The sequence below is a fragment of the Drosophila bipectinata genome, chromosome 2L (assembly GCF_030179905.1).
Source record: "Drosophila bipectinata strain 14024-0381.07 chromosome 2L, DbipHiC1v2, whole genome shotgun sequence".
In the NCBI taxonomy this organism is placed as follows: Eukaryota; Metazoa; Arthropoda; class Insecta; order Diptera; family Drosophilidae; genus Drosophila; species Drosophila bipectinata.
Window position 1 is genome coordinate 9,396,369 of NC_091736.1, and position 17,031 is coordinate 9,413,399.

The 17,031-nt window shown below is 36.3% G+C and overlaps 3 protein-coding genes across 7 annotated transcripts; 1 reads left to right on the forward strand and 2 right to left on the reverse strand.

Moving 5' to 3' along the window:
* Positions 1 to 863: 863 nt before the first annotated feature.
* Positions 864 to 9,984, reverse strand: nrv3 (nervana 3). Of its 2 annotated transcripts, none has more exons than XM_017243607.3 (8): positions 9,947 to 9,984; positions 7,458 to 7,886; positions 4,239 to 4,379; positions 3,911 to 4,030; positions 3,343 to 3,509; positions 3,156 to 3,266; positions 2,936 to 3,101; positions 864 to 2,334 (listed from the first exon to the last, which is right to left on the reverse strand). In XM_017243607.3, the coding sequence occupies exons 2-8, from the start codon at positions 7,582 to 7,584 to the stop codon at positions 2,231 to 2,233; spliced, it is 936 nt and encodes a 311-aa protein (XP_017099096.1). In that variant the 5' UTR covers positions 7,585 to 7,886; positions 9,947 to 9,984; the 3' UTR covers positions 864 to 2,230. The 2 variants fall into 2 exon arrangements, with proteins under 2 accessions (XP_017099096.1, XP_070133936.1); XM_070277835.1 differs by lacking the exon at positions 9,947 to 9,984 and adding an exon at positions 8,202 to 8,220.
* Gr39b (Gustatory receptor 39b) lies at positions 3,917 to 16,605 on the forward strand. Of its 4 annotated transcripts, none has more exons than XM_070277833.1 (4): positions 3,965 to 4,048; positions 16,031 to 16,199; positions 16,254 to 16,421; positions 16,481 to 16,605. In XM_070277833.1, exons 1-4 carry the CDS (start codon positions 4,044 to 4,046, stop codon positions 16,535 to 16,537), a joined length of 399 nt encoding a protein of 132 aa, XP_070133934.1. In that variant the 5' UTR covers positions 3,965 to 4,043; the 3' UTR covers positions 16,538 to 16,605. The 4 variants fall into 4 exon arrangements, 3 of the variants coding, with proteins under 3 accessions (XP_070133934.1, XP_070133935.1, XP_017098938.2); XM_070277834.1 differs by having other exon boundaries at positions 16,254 to 16,425; positions 16,481 to 16,543; XM_017243449.3 differs by lacking the exon at positions 3,965 to 4,048 and having other exon boundaries at positions 15,175 to 16,199.
* LOC108127000 (cytosolic 10-formyltetrahydrofolate dehydrogenase) lies at positions 11,291 to 14,510 on the reverse strand. The gene is made up of 3 exons (XM_017243804.3): positions 14,346 to 14,510; positions 12,140 to 14,245; positions 11,291 to 12,077 (listed from the first exon to the last, which is right to left on the reverse strand). Exons 1-3 carry the CDS (start codon positions 14,349 to 14,351, stop codon positions 11,448 to 11,450), a joined length of 2,742 nt encoding a protein of 913 aa, XP_017099293.2. The 5' UTR covers positions 14,352 to 14,510; the 3' UTR covers positions 11,291 to 11,447.
* Positions 16,606 to 17,031: the final 426 nt, after the last annotated feature.

Genomic DNA, 17,031 nt, shown 5'->3' on the forward strand with positions numbered 1-17,031 from the left:
AAATTTTTAAAAAACTATTTAGTAAAATAATCCTAAAGTTTTCTCTGATTTAATTAGAGGCCCCATTATCTATTTTTGTAATTTTCTTAAGCCGTGGAAATTTACATCTAAACTTCATTTCATGAAAGTATGCTGTATTACTTTTTATGGTAATATATTTTAATATTCATTTAACCATTTTCATTTATCTATTTCTTATTAAATTTATTATTTTAGTTTTATTATTCAAGTATTTTGTTATTTTATTCTGACAAAACTTTCAAACTGTATAACATTAATTTATTTTCTTCATTCTGCTAGTCTCTTACATATTACGCTATATAAGTGGATGGAAAAAAGGGGTTAATTATTAGGCATTGGTTTTCCTAATTAAGAACTATTGTAAGGATTTTTTATTTAGGTAAATTAAAAAGCTTGATTTTAGAATTGGTATATTACTAAACAGTGCCTGCTATGCTTAGTATCGAGTCTGCAGTTTGTATCTGTAAGTGAAAATAATCGTAATCGTATCCACTAAGATTCGCTGCCACTTTGTGTTTGAAGAGATAGTAAATAAATGGCATGTGAAAGACGGGGGGCCGGGTCCCCCTATAAGTAGTATCCTTGGTCTTCCTCTGAATTGGGTTAGCTGCAAAACATAGTATGATATGGAAACGGATTTTGTGTTTTATTTATTTGAATTATTTCAATTTATTATTTTTAGGGCTTGTGGTTGTGTGAACATAATATTTTCGTTTCGAATGCTTATCATTTTTATTGTAACCAGTTACTCCGTGCTTCAATTTCATTCTTGAACAGCAGTTTATTCAATCATTTTCATCTGTTTACTTGTTTCAGGTTTATCCCATTGAAATCGGAGTTGCTCTTTAAATTTTCAAGATTTTAAATTTTTTCCATTTCTGTGTTTTTTTTTTAAATATTCTTGTTTATTAACTATTTTTGTTGCAATTTCTGTTTTTATTTGATTTTGTTAAGTATTGAATATAAATTGGGCTTTCTTAATAAGTATTTCATATTTTTTTTGTTTTTTTTTTTATTTTGGGAAAACATGCTTACATATGCAACAAAAAAATAAACTATAGGTAGAAAACAATACTCGGTTGGTATATTTTGTTGTCGTGTGTTTTCCAATTTTACAATTAATAAGTGTATTAAATTTTTATTAACTAAAACAATAGTTTTACACAATTTTAATTTGTATTTTGTTTTTTTTTTTAACTTGAGTACAGTTTCAATGTTTAATTCGCTGCTTTTGTCGTTTATTTGTTTTTCTTGATTCTTGCCCGAAAACAATTTTCAAAAAGCAAAATAAAACTTTTTTTTACCGTCTTTTATACTGGCCACATCGTATCTTGGGAATTTTTGGCAGTGTTTGCCATATGTAACCTGAAGATATGGGATGTTATAAATGTTATACGACTCTCCCAGTTCGACCTCGGAGAAGGAATTATTTTCATCAAACTAGCAGTGGAGTGAAGAATAACTTTCATTTATAAATAAAAAAGTACTTTCGTGTAATTTTAATTTTACTTAAAGTTCTTGTGGCTTTCGCAATGCACCTGCGATTCTTTGTTGTGCTGCTTAGGCAATAAAATGCGGCAAAGGAATCCAAAATAATGTATTTTTCAGGCGTCGATGTAAATACAACTTTTGTAACGTTCATTGGTTACAATCGCATTTATTATGCGTTAGAATATTCCGCCATGATGTGGCTAGTCTAAAAACGGTATTAACAACGGTTATATATATTTTTTTGTCATTTTTTTTTTAATTTTTCTGATTATACATATTTTGCTCTAATATTCGTGGACTGCCAATATTATTTAAACTTTTTTTTGCCTAAATGGTAAACTAAATAAAATGTTTCTAAAAAATTTAGTTTTTTTTAAGATTCCGTGTGGGGCGTTCTGTTGGTAGCGTTGGGTAGGTTCTTATATATTTTTCTTTATTTGCATTAAAGCGCTAGATTTTTTTAATAATCCTTTTTCTTGTAGCTTGTTCTTTTTTTTTAGTTCTGTCTTTGGTTGCTGCTGTATCTTGAATGCAATTTTTCTTGCAATAAACCCGTTGTTTATGCTTGTGGCTACACTTTGCTTATGTTTGTTGTTTTCTTTCTAATTTTCTTCACTTTCTCCCACTCCACCTGTTTCACATTGCTTCCTCGATTTCAGCTGCTCTGATACTGTCGCATGCTGTTGTCCTCTCGGCTGCGTATTGTTTAACGTGTTTCTTAATCAACCATCAACTCGAAGTGGACGGATCCTCTCCTATCCGAGCGGTCGTGGTTAATGTTGCGGGCCCAGGCTTTGCACTCGATGTTTATTAAAACGCCGGCTAAAAAAAAATAAAAGAATAAAGAAATTTGATTTAGTACTTTTATTGAACATACATACGTATAAGAAGTTATCTATCTATCTAAAATGCCTATCTGTCTATTTAAATAGCGGTTACCCCGTACACTAGACATCGAAATATCAACCCATCAGCAAAGCATTATCTATACCAATACATTGCTGATAAATTTATAAAGTGGGTTGAATGCTGAAAAAAGTCTAGGGACTAGAACCGTTCTACTTAATAAAAACAATTCAAATTAACTATTTTTTTATGGAGCTATCATTTACTTTTTGTTGAGTTTTACCTGCAGGGACATAATTACCCATCAAATGGGCATGTTATGTGTCATTTTAGGATTTAACTGAGCATAAGATTGCATTTAACTAGTTATAATACAATAAAGCCAAAACCAAAGAGGTCAAAAAGAGTTGTCCTCTTTTGTTTTGAAAAGAAGTCTGGGTTGAATGGCTTATGAGGTTAGGATGCTATCACAAACTAGAATAATATGCTAAGTAGGGGAATTATGACGTAATTGCCGCTCAAATAAAAGGAAAGGAAAAAAAAGGAACACAATGAAAATATATGTCAGGATACTTACTTTCAACAGTAAATTGCACAGCGACAATTGGTGGAATGTATCCCTGGATGTTTTGGAACGGAAAATAGTAACGTGGGAAACCCATACGTGGGTAATAATCACGGGCCTTGATGTTTTCAACATCGGCGGGATTTTCACCCTCGCACGATACCCAAACGACATTGGTCTGAAAATGGAGTGTCCTAAGAAACTTATTTTTAATTTCAATATTAATTCATACCTCATTGGGCCGCAGACTTTGTTTTTCCTTGATGTGCTGCTTCAGTTCTTCAGGCATATCGTTTGGCAAAGTTTTAGAATCGTTATAAATTTCTGGTACCCAATTGTAAATCTAAAAGGTTTGAGTTGCATTTTTATAATAGATATTATTATTTCCTTTTTTCCATGAATTTTCATAATATACGTACCTTATTTAACTTTAGGAATATGCAGGGCCTGGCCACATGGTAACCAAAATTCTTGTCGAATGTACACGGAGCGAAACTGGCAACATCAATGCCACAAACTTTGCCGTCTGGTGGAGGATGTTCGAAGCTGCAGTTTACTTGATTCTGTTTCTCAAGATCCTCGTAAGCTATAAGTTTGACATAAAATTATTAATAAATGGGCATTTATTCTGTTTTATTAGCCAAAGAAATATTAGCAAAGTTCTGGGAGACTCGGAGTAAGCAATACAATTTTCGAAGTATAGTTGCTTAACACAAACAAACTTACTGTGATCTTTTTATAAAAGGTTTCCAAAAATCATATTATTGAAAAAAATTAATTTTTATAATTATTCAAACAAATAAATAAACACAAGCTTCGGTGACCGAGGCTTCAAAAATCAAATTGGTCATCATACAAAAAAAATTGTCACATTTTAAATTTGGTAAACGGAAAAATATCTTCAAGTTTATACACAATATCTAAATTATGTTAAATTAATCATAAAAAAAATCATAAAAAAAATATGTATTGGTGATTCATACTTACATTTCAGGAAACGAGCAGTTTCATCAACCCAGTACTTATAATTATCCTCTTTTGATGATTCATACCAAACTAATGTGCTCTCAACATTTGCCTCTGGTGGCATGGGTCGGAAACCAAGACCTGTATTCATAAAATGAGGTAAAATTTGGTTCAATAAAATTTGTTTTTTTGTTTAAATTTAACATTTTTATAACTTTGTAGTAGTTTAATTTATTAAAATGGCTTTTTTAAAAGAATTTCGTTTATTTGTATTCGTTTTAAAGTCCGTTACGATAAATCATCGTTTCAAGTCCTTAGCGGTTAATGAAATATGTATGTGTATACCAACCTGGGTTGGATCCAATCAATCCGTTGTCAAGCATCCACTTGGGCTTTTCATTGTCCAATGTTGTGTAAAATACAGTAAATATGGCAGCAAAGAATCCAGTTAACGCCGCATAAAATATTATATAGAACAGGAGGATTTTCGCTAAAAGGATAGTTAAGATAAAATATATTTAGTTTTTATTGAAGAAATAACTGACTAACATTAATGTATATTTTTGTTATTAAGTAATATTTATGGTTAGTATAGTTTAAAGGGAAAATATATAATTTGAATTGTAGGTAGTAAGATTTCGGAAACAAGATTTTTTTTAACAAATTTATTGCGCAACAGATAATACCCAGCAAATAGATTTATTTGTTTGGCCTTTAAATTAAGATCACACTTTGGTCGTTTGAGCTTTTAATTATACTTTGATGTGGGAAAATCGCTCTGAGATCTTTGGATAACGTGTATCGTGGGAAATAGTTTTATTAATAATTTCCTTTATGTGAATGTTCTGCCTAGCGGATTCTCTTGTTTTAGAAAACCAAATATTGTTTTATTAAGAACATCATGATTTATTCATCACAAATATTTTTCTAAGTGTACTGGAAGGATTTGGTTAAATTGACTTTTATGATAAAGATTATCATGAATACCATATACACCTAATATTTGTATTCGGATTTTTTTTAATTCTAGTATTTTATATTAAAAATAGAAATAATGTTTTTTAATTTTTGGAAGTTAATGAAATTAAATTAAAATCTTAAAAGCTAAAGGAGAAGCTTTATAGTGCGATTGCGCAGTGCTAAGCTTGCTCATAAGAGCTTTCGCAACTTCTGGTATATAGCTGCATCCGTATAATTTCTATATTTTTATGCTGGATACGGTAGATTTTTCCTTACCAATATTAGTATGGTAAACTATAATGTTTTTATAATCAGAGCTTGTATTTTATAAAGAAGTAATTTTTTAGTAAAAGAATTACTAAGCCCACAAACTAAAGATTGAAATTGAAGTTCTTGATGTAAAGAAGATTATTCTCAATTACTTTATTCCAAGATTCCATTTCAATTAGGTAACTGATTACTTGTAGATCGTTTTGGTATTTAATCGTTTCGTAATTTGTCATCAAATTTAATTTTTCCTGTTTCTAATACTTAGTTGACTTTATATTGAAATCCTATTCAATTGAATTAAATATGAAAACATTTTTGGGTGTTTTAATGTGTAACTATATACACTTCCGATTCTGAAGCAACATGAAACTGTTACGTATATGCTAGACCCTGCGCACAATTTCAGCTTTTAGCTCTCGCTCCTTGTCTCCTTTGAACTTTGACATTTGCACAGAAGTGCATTTTTTTACCAGCATATTTTTTTCAGGCGATGTATCAAATTATGCTCGCGACTGCATCTACAAAGTATTCCACAAGGAAAAAGTAAACAAAACGGGTATTTCGTTGGTATTCTTGCATTAAAATTAGTTATTAGGTGAAGTAAAGTATTCATAAATAATGAAATCAGAATGTTAAGAGACATTTTTGGCTTACATCCGGTGACCATATTGAAATATCTCTACTTCCTGATGTTCCTCCAAATATGGCGACACGCCATTTTTTTGGTTAAATACAGAACTTCCACAAACACCCACCAGATGGCGCATTTCAACGTGTTCAAACTGTGAACGCTGTTGGTTGTTTTTCTAAATTCAATGTTTTCAGCATAAAATTCGAACTAATTCTCAACTCGGAGAAAACAAACAATGCTTATGGATTGAAGACCCAAAAATACAAAGCTTAAACTACTTTTTCTTTTGCGTTAAAACAATACATCGATTGTCACTTTTAAAGCCTAATTGGTTTCTAATAAATAGAATTTTATTCTATTGAAAGAATATATGGGTCTTTATAAAAAAGGACAACCCATGCGGCCCCAAATCAAAGACCAATATAAGAAAAATTAAATATATTTTAATTTGATCGAGGGAAAAAATGGCTTTGAGACGTCGCGGCGATCTCGATGAAATTTCAAATGTAAATTTGTTTGATTTGAGACTCAGCTATAGAGCTCAGAAAAGTTATAAAAAGAAGTTATAAAAAGTTATATCTTTACACCATTTTTCTTCCCGCTTATGCAATTTTCTATGACTCTGTTGTTAATTATGGCGATAAAAAACTGAAACTTATTAGCGAAATTTAAACTATTGTTATGCCCTACACTCTCCGGATAGGTTTCGTGAACCAGTGCAAATTGGTTCGTTTTCGATGCCCATATAATTGTATGGCTTGTAGCCTTGTCCTGCTTGATTGTTGTTCAACAAATTGATGTCAATAATAGAGTGCCATACGTATGTACATTTAAGAAATTTATAAATGCGGCAATTGAGAAATTTGCTGAGATTTTGTTAAAAACAAAGAATGAAACTCAAGCCGCTTATTAAACAAATAAATTTCTCAAATAAATTTGTTGAACCAAAGTTTAATTATGGTATTAAATACAGTTTATATATAATAAATAATAATATAACTAAGCTAAAATTGAAGAGTACTCTTTTTATATAATAGAAAAATTGTAACCCAATATGAGAAAAAAAATGATTTCAACGGGGTAATTGTTTGGCTAAAAACTCATCCCAAGAGTTGTTTTCTAAGTAGGCTAACGATAAAAAGAAACTAGAGAACAGCCAACCGCCTTTTTAAGCCCTAACTAAGCTTTTAGCCGTGGTGACAGTTCAAATTGGGGCCGAAATCGATTTTCTACGATTATAATCAATGGTATAGCAGAGATCGCATGCAAATGCCTATGCACATATGCATGTAGTCACGACTTTTTCACAACTTTTTTTTTTTGCAAAAGAAGGAAATTGGGTTAAAAGTAAACAAGACTAAATCTTTGGGAAGTATACACCTTTAATATGGATTGTCCACTTGATTAAAAAGGTAAAAACAAAACAAATTACTTTTTAATTCTTTGTTCTGACGTCTGTGGGAGGATTGATATGATTAGTCATGTATACTCATGCCAATAAAAAACGACAAATGTGATTGCTAATATAGACAACGGAAAAGGTGCACAATTATGCAATCAGAAGACTGGAGACCTTAAAATAGTTGAGACTTTGTTGGTATTAGGTCAGTACGATAGAGAGTGTGTCAAGTAAGCCAAAAGTACATAAGATTGTTTTCTAAATTAAAAATAACTTTTATCAAATATAAATAAATAGAAAATACTCACCCCAACTGGAACCGGTGCGTCCAAGGCATTGGCTAGTTTCACTGTTCCATAGGAATTTTTTGAAACCCTCCCACTTGCCCATTTTTGGCGGGGGCGCATAATATTCACCAATTTTTTTGTCGGCCATTATTATATTGTTGTTTTTTGTTTTTGTTTTTCACTTGAATTGTAGGAAGGTGTTTGCCTATAAAGCTAGTCCTTTTAAACTATTGTTATTTGTTGTTGGTATCTTAAAGTTTAATTTAATGTTTTAAACTCTTATTAAATATGAATATAATATATATATTTGATGCTTTTATATGTATTTATTATTGGTGTTAATTTTATTTGTGAGATTTCTTAATCAACTGCGTTGGTACATCATTTTCGGTTTATTATGGAATGTTCGAAGCAGTATTTTGTTAAAATTTTCGTTATACTCTTTCTTTACTGAAATAGGAAATAATTGATCGATTAGACACATGAAAACCTAGATTAAACCTAGATTAGTAATAAAAATGTTGAAAATTATGCTAATGCACTTTTTGTTGTATAAAGTTATTCGAGAGTCTTTTTCAGGGATTTCTTTGCAAACCCAATAAGCATTACACTTTTTTTTATTTATGTAAGAACTCTTTTTACGTGTGTCAGAATGTAAATGATTTTTTCCAGATTCTGGGCCTTTTCAATAAAGCAATTAGATTTGTCCTTAATTTAACATTTTCTTCAGAACACTTATTGCATAAAGTAATGGGTTTTAATTACATTTTCCTTGATTTGGGCCGCCACTAGGCGGAGTTGTAAGAACAATTGAGGGTTACCTTTGCCTTCGTATCTGGCGGATGTGAAATTTTGGTTTTTCGATATTATTTATCCGCAATTTTAATGAATTTCTGCTCAAGATATTTTTTAAGAAAATAAGTTTCAGCCACCACTGCCTATTTTATCCACACACTCTGCCAACTGTTATGTAATATTAAGCATGGAAAAAAACCTCGAAAAGCCAATCCAAGCAAATAGGCGCAGGCGCACTGGCCAAGAGAGTGCCGAGAGCCAAAGGAATTTGAAGAGAATGATACTGGAACCTTTGCCTGGAAGGACAACTTTTCCTTTAGTTTTGGTGCAGCAGAGCTTTTGCAGGACTCGAACCGAATTCATTTGGCTGACAGCTGGGCGCCAGCCTAATGACTGACTCCTTCGAGATTAGCCGAAGGGGAGTTGTTCGGTGAATGGATGAATGGAACTATCTGATGACCGGACTTGTCAGATATGAAAACCCCCAAGAAACCATTTGGAATTTTTAATTTCTTTGAATTTGAAGGAGTTATTATAAGTAGGTGATGAATGTGCAGTAGCAACAGATCTGGGGTGAGGCAAGGTCAGGAGCTAGAAAATGCAGTAACGAAAAACTTACTTTGTGATATAACAGGAGGCTATCACAGATATGTTCGTTAACTTTCGGGCTTGCAATATTCTATTTTAAGATCCTACCTTTTCATTTTGATTTCTTTTAACCCACATAAGGATTGCGGTAGCCTGACGTTTTTTTTTTATTCTGTAACTTGTGACGCGGCTGCCGACTGAGCTGCCCTTTTGCGGCACTCATTGCGCAACGCGCCCCGACTGGCATCGGTTCTATTCCGGCGCCTTTGGTCGTTGGGCGTGGGAAGTGACGAAAACAAGGAGGTGGTTGGGGGGTGGAAGTCGTTGGGTAGAAAAGGGCATGGCGCACAAATGTAGGCAACGCAGACCCCATAGCACAACACCTTAAGAAACTTTTCATTTTCTATCAAAAATATGATTTTAGCTCAAAGATAGATTTTAGATTTTTCTCTAAGCAATAAATTTGAAGGAAAATGTATAATAGTGACATAAAAAATCATTTAAAGTTATTTTTACACTCTTTTCTTTTTTAACCATTTTTAAACTATTCAATTGCACTTGAGTAATATTTCTATTTATTTATTGATTTGCTTGGATTGAGGATTCTAGCTTGGTTAGGTTTATTCTTGTTGGTGTGACAGAAAAATCGAAATTCTGTATGTATGTATATAGGTTTTACAAGGATATCTTTGCTTCTGGCACAATGTCCTTGTCTCAAATGTCACTTTTATTTTCTCTATCGTATGGACGTAATCAGAATAAAATATCACTCCTGTTCTATTAATATTCATAAATTTGTTACGTTATCGTTCACTTTGAAGAATTTGTTGTTTCATTCAGTTTTGACTAACACACAACTTTAGGTTTCATTTTTTTTTCATTATTGATTGGTGAATTTTTATGTAATCAGCGATTCGGAGAAGTATGCAAGGAATCTTTGGATGATTTTCCGACTACACACATACAGAATGAGTTTTCTTTGGCTTTTGAACGTCTTTTCTCTACGCAGATTTGTACATATAGTCTCTAAAAATATATGCAGCGAATGTATATACATCTATATAGAATATATGTATATAAATGTATTTCTATGTGCCGTTAATCCGCCAACGAATGCGAGTACCAACCGTCCACTGTTAAAACGCCAATGATAGTGCCAGTTCATCGCAAATTGCAGCTGGGAATCGCTAGCTTTCGGGTCTCGACTCTGGCTTCGGCTTCGGTTCACATCGGCCCCTGGGTTACGTCCACGAGATAACGGCACAGAGGGGTGGTAGACATGGGGCTTGGGGCGTGTGGCGTGAAGCGTTGGGAGCCGGGTGGTTGGCAGCTTTGCTTGGAATACACCACCGCGTCTGAGCTTTTTCCGCGCGCCGCTAAATTTTCTACTCAAATAGGTTCTGTGGCATTGGAATAAAAAGACGGTGGCGGTATTTTTCTTTTTTTTTTTTATAACGCACTCCGCTCTTTAGGGATTGAGACTGAAGAGCTTTCAGCTACATTTTCTGCTGCGTTATGCAGTGCCTCCAAACCTTGTGGCATTCAAACTTAAAAATATAAGTATTTTAATATTGAATCAGAGAGATAGGCACTGTAGTTTTGGCTAAAAATAAATTCTTAAATTCTAAATGTATTCAAGACATTAATACGCTGCTAGAGGGTATTGTATTTATTTTAGGGAGTCAGTAACGCCCTATAGAAGAAATGTCCTGAAAATAAAAATGTTTTCTTGGATGATATAATGACATATAATCTGCATATCTCATATAATGCATAGACTTTCTTTAAGATTAAAAGGTTGAAGATATTAAAAAAGTTATAAGTCTAATTTCCTCGACAGCTTTTATGTGTATTTTGTTTCTGTGTACTTCTGACCTTTATGTAGCTCACTGTCGTTATTCGTTATTTTTAGGCAATTAAAATGTCAGAATCCACATCCTTAATCAGAGCCTAAGCAAATCAATCTGGCCCAAAGAAATCTAAGCAAGTCAAAAATAGCGGAGCAACCTTTCAGCGGCAAATAGTCGGATGCGGCGAATCTGAGTTCGTCCTGCGCAGTAAAATGATTTGTTAGCTTTGAAAAAAGGAAGAGACTTGTCCTTGCAATAGAACCCTTATTGATTATTTTCATTGTACCAAGGAGTTGGGCTACAACAACTTATCAAAATGGTAATTTAAGCCAAGAAAACCAGCAATTAAAATATACATATACTTGTCAAAAGGAAATATATAAGAACATAAGTAGGGGAAGCTGGAGCTTTTTTTTCTCTTTGAAACTTTGTCCAGCCCCTGCGGCAAGGACTCAGCTGATTTTCGGTTACACAACAAATATTACAGATGTAATAAAATAACGCCGGAATTAAGTCATCGGTAACAGAAAAAAACCCCTTTTTAAAGAATATGTTATTTAAAACTTCAATCAAAATTAGTTCGGAACTATACGACTCTTTTAAGTGAAAATCACACATAAATTAGCTTTGTTACTAAACAATCTTTGATAAAATAGAAATCTAGTTTATTTATAAGGCATACATAATATTACATTATTGAGTAGATAACTAAATGCTTTGCAAAATATCAAGTCTTTTCTTGAAGGGTCATGGTAATCTCAGATTCAAACAGTGCCCTTTAGTATTCTATAGTAACACACTTCGTCTTCAGATAATCATTGAGGGCCTCCTGACCCAAGTCCTTGCCATATCCGCTCTGCTTGAAGCCTCCAAAGGGAGCAGCCACATCGGTCTTGTTGTACACATTGATGAACACAGTTCCGGCTTCGATGCGATCGGCAAAGCTGAGGGCTTTGTTGATGTCCTGTGTGAAGACCCCACTGGCCAGGCCGTACTCAGTGCGGTTGGCACGCTGCATCACAGAATCCACGTCGCTGCCATTAAACTTTGAGATTATCATGATGGGACCGAAGGATTCCTCCTGGGCAATGAACATGTCATCCGACACGTTTGTGAATACCGTGGGTGTGAAAAAGTATCCCTTGAGATTCGCAACACGGCCACCGCCGTACACCAGAGTGGCTCCCTCGGCCACGCCCCGTTGACAGAACTCCAGGAGCTTGTCGAAGTGGGCCTTATGGTTCTGGGGTCCGTGGGCAGTGGAGCGGTTGAGGGGATCCCCAATGGTCATCGAACGCAAGTCCTTGACCACTCGTCGAACAAACTCATCGTGAATGCGATCTTCCACGAACAGGCGTCCGGCGGCGATACAGTTCTCCCCCTTATTGAAGAATACCGATGACATGCCCTGGGGGGATATAGTCAAGTCAGTTTTAACACCTTTAAATATTAAGATATATTTTCACTTACATGCTTGACTGCCTTGTCCAGATCACAGTCGGCGAAGATTATCAGCGGGCTCTTACCGCCCAGCTCCAGAGAACACTTCTTGAGATTGGAATCCGCGCAGGACTTCATAATGTGCTTGCCGACAGGCGTGGATCCGGTGAAGCCCAGTTTGCGTACAAGCTGATGATCGGCCACTGCCTGACCAGCTTCGGATCCCTTGCCAGGCAGGACATTAATGACTCCTGGAGGGAATCCGGCTCGGACTGTTAGCTCGGCGAATTTAAGGGCAGTCAGAGGGCAAGTCTGGGCGGGCTTAATGAGACATGTGTTTCCTGCAGCTATACAGGCGGCCATCTTCCAGGAAAGCATCATTAAAGGGTAGTTCCATGGTGTTACTAGACCACAAACTCCGATGGGTTCTTTGCGAGTGAAGGTTAGGACATTGTTGGGTCTGGCTGGGTTTACGGGGATCGTATTTCCCTGGATCTTGTCGCACCAGCCGGCAAAGTACCGCCAGGCATCTATGGACATGCCGATGTGGGTCTTAAGGGCTAGAGTGTACACTGCTCCAGAGTCCACCGATTCAATTGTGGCCAGTTCCTCCTTGTGCTTCTCCATTAAGTCGGCCAGGTTGAGCATTAGTTGGCCACGTTGCCTGGGCGAGATTTGCTTCCATGATCCATAGAAGGCACTGTGAGCAGCCTGCACCGCTTTGTCGACATCGTTGGCCGAGGCACAAGCCACCTGGCAGAGTACCACCTCATCGGTGGGGTTCACAATGGGCAGGGTGGCACGCTTCTCGGCGTCCACGAATTCACCGTTGATGAACAGCTGGGTTGGCACTCGGATCTGCCGCTTATTGGCTTTCAGAGTGAACCCTTCGTAGGCCAACTGCTGACCATCTCCACCGCCACTTCCCTGGCGTAGAGTCCTTACCAGCAGGTCAAAGAACTCCTCAAACACAGGGGCCATAAAGACCTGTTCGTTCTCTAGAGGCACATCGAAGGCATCCTTCACCTCCTCCACCAAACGTACCACATCCATGGATCCAGCGCCGGCTGCAAAGAAATCCGTCGATGGCTCGATTTGTTGCTTGATGATGGCCTGCCAGATTCCTGTCAGTTGCACCTTCTTGGCCAACTCATCCTCAGTAAAATCGGTGATAGGTTGCTGTTGGCCTTGTTGGAACCACTGGCTGGCATTGATGACCTTAGAGCCGCGCTTTACACGGCGGACGTTGACGAAGGCTCCGTCGGTACCCTCGATGAGAAGCCCGGCACTGTGGATCCATGCCGGCTTGTTGAGTCCCTTAAGGCGCAGGGCCTGGCCTCCGGAAACCGGACCGGCGGAGTAGAGATGAGCTCCAAAAAGACGAATCTCCTCTTCGGTGCCGTCCGCTTGAATCACCGTGACTATGGCCCCGGGCACTGAGTCCAGGCCTCGCACAAAGTTCCAAATGCGCTCGGCAGACTGTTGGAGATTGAGGACCTGGTTCTCCGCCTTGAACATGGCCGGATCGTAGGTAGCACCCACCTCGGTCTGTGTTATTTTGGGAGCAGTTCCACTGGCAACCATATCGACAGCCACTCCCATGGCTTTGACGCCCTCGGGGTAAAGGAAACGTTTGTATATGGTGTCCAGGGTGTCCGTGGGCTCCAGGTTGGTCTGACGGGTGAGCAGAAGCGGTCCCGTGTCCAGGCCGTCGTCGGCCCAGAAAATGCTGAATCCGGCCACTTCGTCGCCCTCGATTAGTGTCCAGGAAATTGCGCTGGCTCCGCGATGGCGCGGCAAAATGGACGGATGATAGCAGATACTTCCCAAAGGCGCTCCATCGATAACCTCCATGGGAATAAACTGGGAGCAGTAGGGCAGTACATTCAGAGTAGCTCCTACTGTTTTGTATTGCTCCAACACCTCCGGCAGGGTCACTCCTTTGCGACGCCAACTGGCGAACTTGAAAACAGGGATCTTATGAGCAGTTGCTGTGGTTGCCAGTATGTCCTCTCGACTGCCTTTGTCCGGGATTGTGAAGACACCGACAATTTCGATGTTCGAGCGCTCCAAAAGAAGCTCCAAGACGTCTGCCGCAAAGTTACTTTGGCCAATAATGGCAATCCGCAGTTTTAGCTGAAAATTATACAATTGTTAGCAAATAGATTTTTTTTATTTTTTACTGGCACAATTTTAAAACATTTAGAATTAATATAATTTTTCGCACAATACTAACAGCCATGTTAATAGACACTTTAGCACTTCCGTAAAAAACACTTTCAAGTTAACTTTTCCTAATCTCCAACGAGCAGTTCTAATCCAAGCAATTCTGGTAATAAACTTTTGCTTTTAATGTACTTGGCGAGTACTTCCAGAGTCGGCCAACTATCAACTGAAACTGAGTGAACAAACCGAATCGTATTTATACCCTTGGCCGGCACACACAAGTACGTTATCAGCAGATGATTAACAAAAAAATACAACAAATTTTCAATGCATGTTGTTGCCTCACTTCGCATATATTTCATAATTAAATCATTCAGAACTAGATTTCTTATCTGACCCAGGGGTATACATAGCTGCAACTTATTCTGCACGCAACAAAAATCGTACGCGTGTCTATTTTGCATGATCAGAGGGCAGACTTTCTTTATTCTTTTTAATGTTCTAAAGAATTCTGAAGGTTTCCCAAATGGCTCAACAGTTGGGAAAGTAGACGGAATGTAAGCTGAGACCCAGTGACTTACTGAGGGGGGTTCACCTGAATTGCTGACTTTCAGTGTCTGAGTGGGGTTTTCATTTTCATCGCTAGCAACACGTGTTTTCATTATAAAATAATCTAATACCTCGGTGACCTATTGATTAACTTCACTGCAAACAAATTTTTTTGGAATGTTAAGGATTTACTTCGGAGAATATTACGTATTATTATAATAAATATGGACCTATTTACAATCTATAATTATTTTTATAAGTATGATTATGATATTCATATAAAAACCTAAAAATAAAAAAAAAATATAATTTTTTTGCTTAGGGTAACTCTTATATTCCGATATCGACAACGAATTAAGCGAAAATTAAATGCTCTGATCAATCAACTAGTTGTTGCCCTAGAAACCAATTAAAAAATAGGTACTAACCAAGAAGTACTACTCATTTTTCTATTAAAACCAGAAAGCCATTTATATTAGTTTGTTAGAACCACCACAGAATGTTGTACGCCTTGCAGCCAAAACTAAAATACTTTGCTTTTCTGGGGCTTGTACCTTGGTCTGATAGTTGTCAGTTTCTACAAATGGCATACTCAATCGTTTTAATACTATTTCATGTGGGTATTTTTGGATATGGCATTTACATCGAAGAAAGGGAAACCCTTTTTCTCTCAGTGCTGGTCAATGTGACTGTTTTTGTAGCCAAGATTGCGTGCGCCATCATAGTACTAGTACAGATGATAGTGCATCATAATGACTACTACAGATTTTGTTTCGAAATGACGAGCATAGAACTGCGACTTCAAAATGAACTTAAAATATCTGGCAAGAGATTTCGATTTTCAAGCTTTAATAAGATCGTGGGACTTGCATTGGTCTCTACGTTGTCCTTTGTTCCATCCATATGTGTGTCACTTCTACTAAACCTCGAGTACTTCTGGTCCTCACTCACGTCTATGATAATCACAAGAGGACAGTTTGTACTTTTGATGCTTTACGTTGATTTGATGAGTGAGATCGTGTGTATCGTGGAAAATCGCTTGCAGACCATTCTCAACTGTCACATGATAAGTGGAAATTGCATCCTGGATGGAAACTGCAAGGTACTCTGTTCTCTAGAGTACCTTTTGTCCCTCAAGCAGAGCTACATGGAATTGCATAGCCTATTCATCTATTTTAGCCATCTTTTTGGCTGGTCTATTCTCAGCATTTATGTGGTCATGTTCTTGGACAGTACTGTGGATATATACTGGACCCAACAAGTTCTAGCCGGGCTTTACGATAACACATTTCTCTATTCTACATGCACCGGTTTCTTTCCCGCAATTGTTTTCATTTTGACTTTTTGTCGATGTGGTGAACAGTGCAGAAAACAGGTAAAAATCTATTATGATTTTTTTTAATTGGGTTTAATACATTTTCAATATTAGAACCTGCTAATTGGTTGCCACGTCCGGGGCCTCACCTGCAACATCCAGACCTTGGGAGAACCTGCCTACATCGATGTGCTCTCGGAATTTGTGATGCAAGTGGAGCATAATGCATTGGAAATCAATGTTGAGGGATTCATGATCATAGATAACTCTCTTCTGATGTCGGTTGGTATATTTTTAATTTTATATTTCTTTAAATATGTTTTCTTTTATGATATTTTCAGATATTAGCAGCTATGGTCACCTATCTGATAGTTTTAATGCAATTTAGTTCTTTATAGAATGGCTTTTATTCTTAGAACTTGATTATGTAATTAGGGAATATAATTCCAAATTAAATACCCAAATGTTTGGCCCACTTAATTTTTTATTATAGTTTTCAAACTGACATAATTAGATAAGATAAGAACTTCTATAAAAATCATTTTATCGTACAATCCAAATTTGGAAAAGTTATCATATCTTATCAGAAACCTTGAATTAACCAAAATAATTTTATTATCAACATCCGCATATAGTATAAAGAAAAATTTTTAATTCAAAAAATGCAACATCTAAAACAAATTTTAGTCATCAGGTGTTTAGTTTAGCTTGACATTCATTGGTGGGGGGTACAAAATAATAATGATAAGACTGGGAATTCATCTATTTTTTTTTGAAATTATACATTTAATGCAGTAAACAATTTTGAACATGTGATCAACAGCTGCTAGATGGTGAAATTTTGGGGCCCGTCTATAAAAAGGTACAAACAACTATAAGATCGGTTTGAATA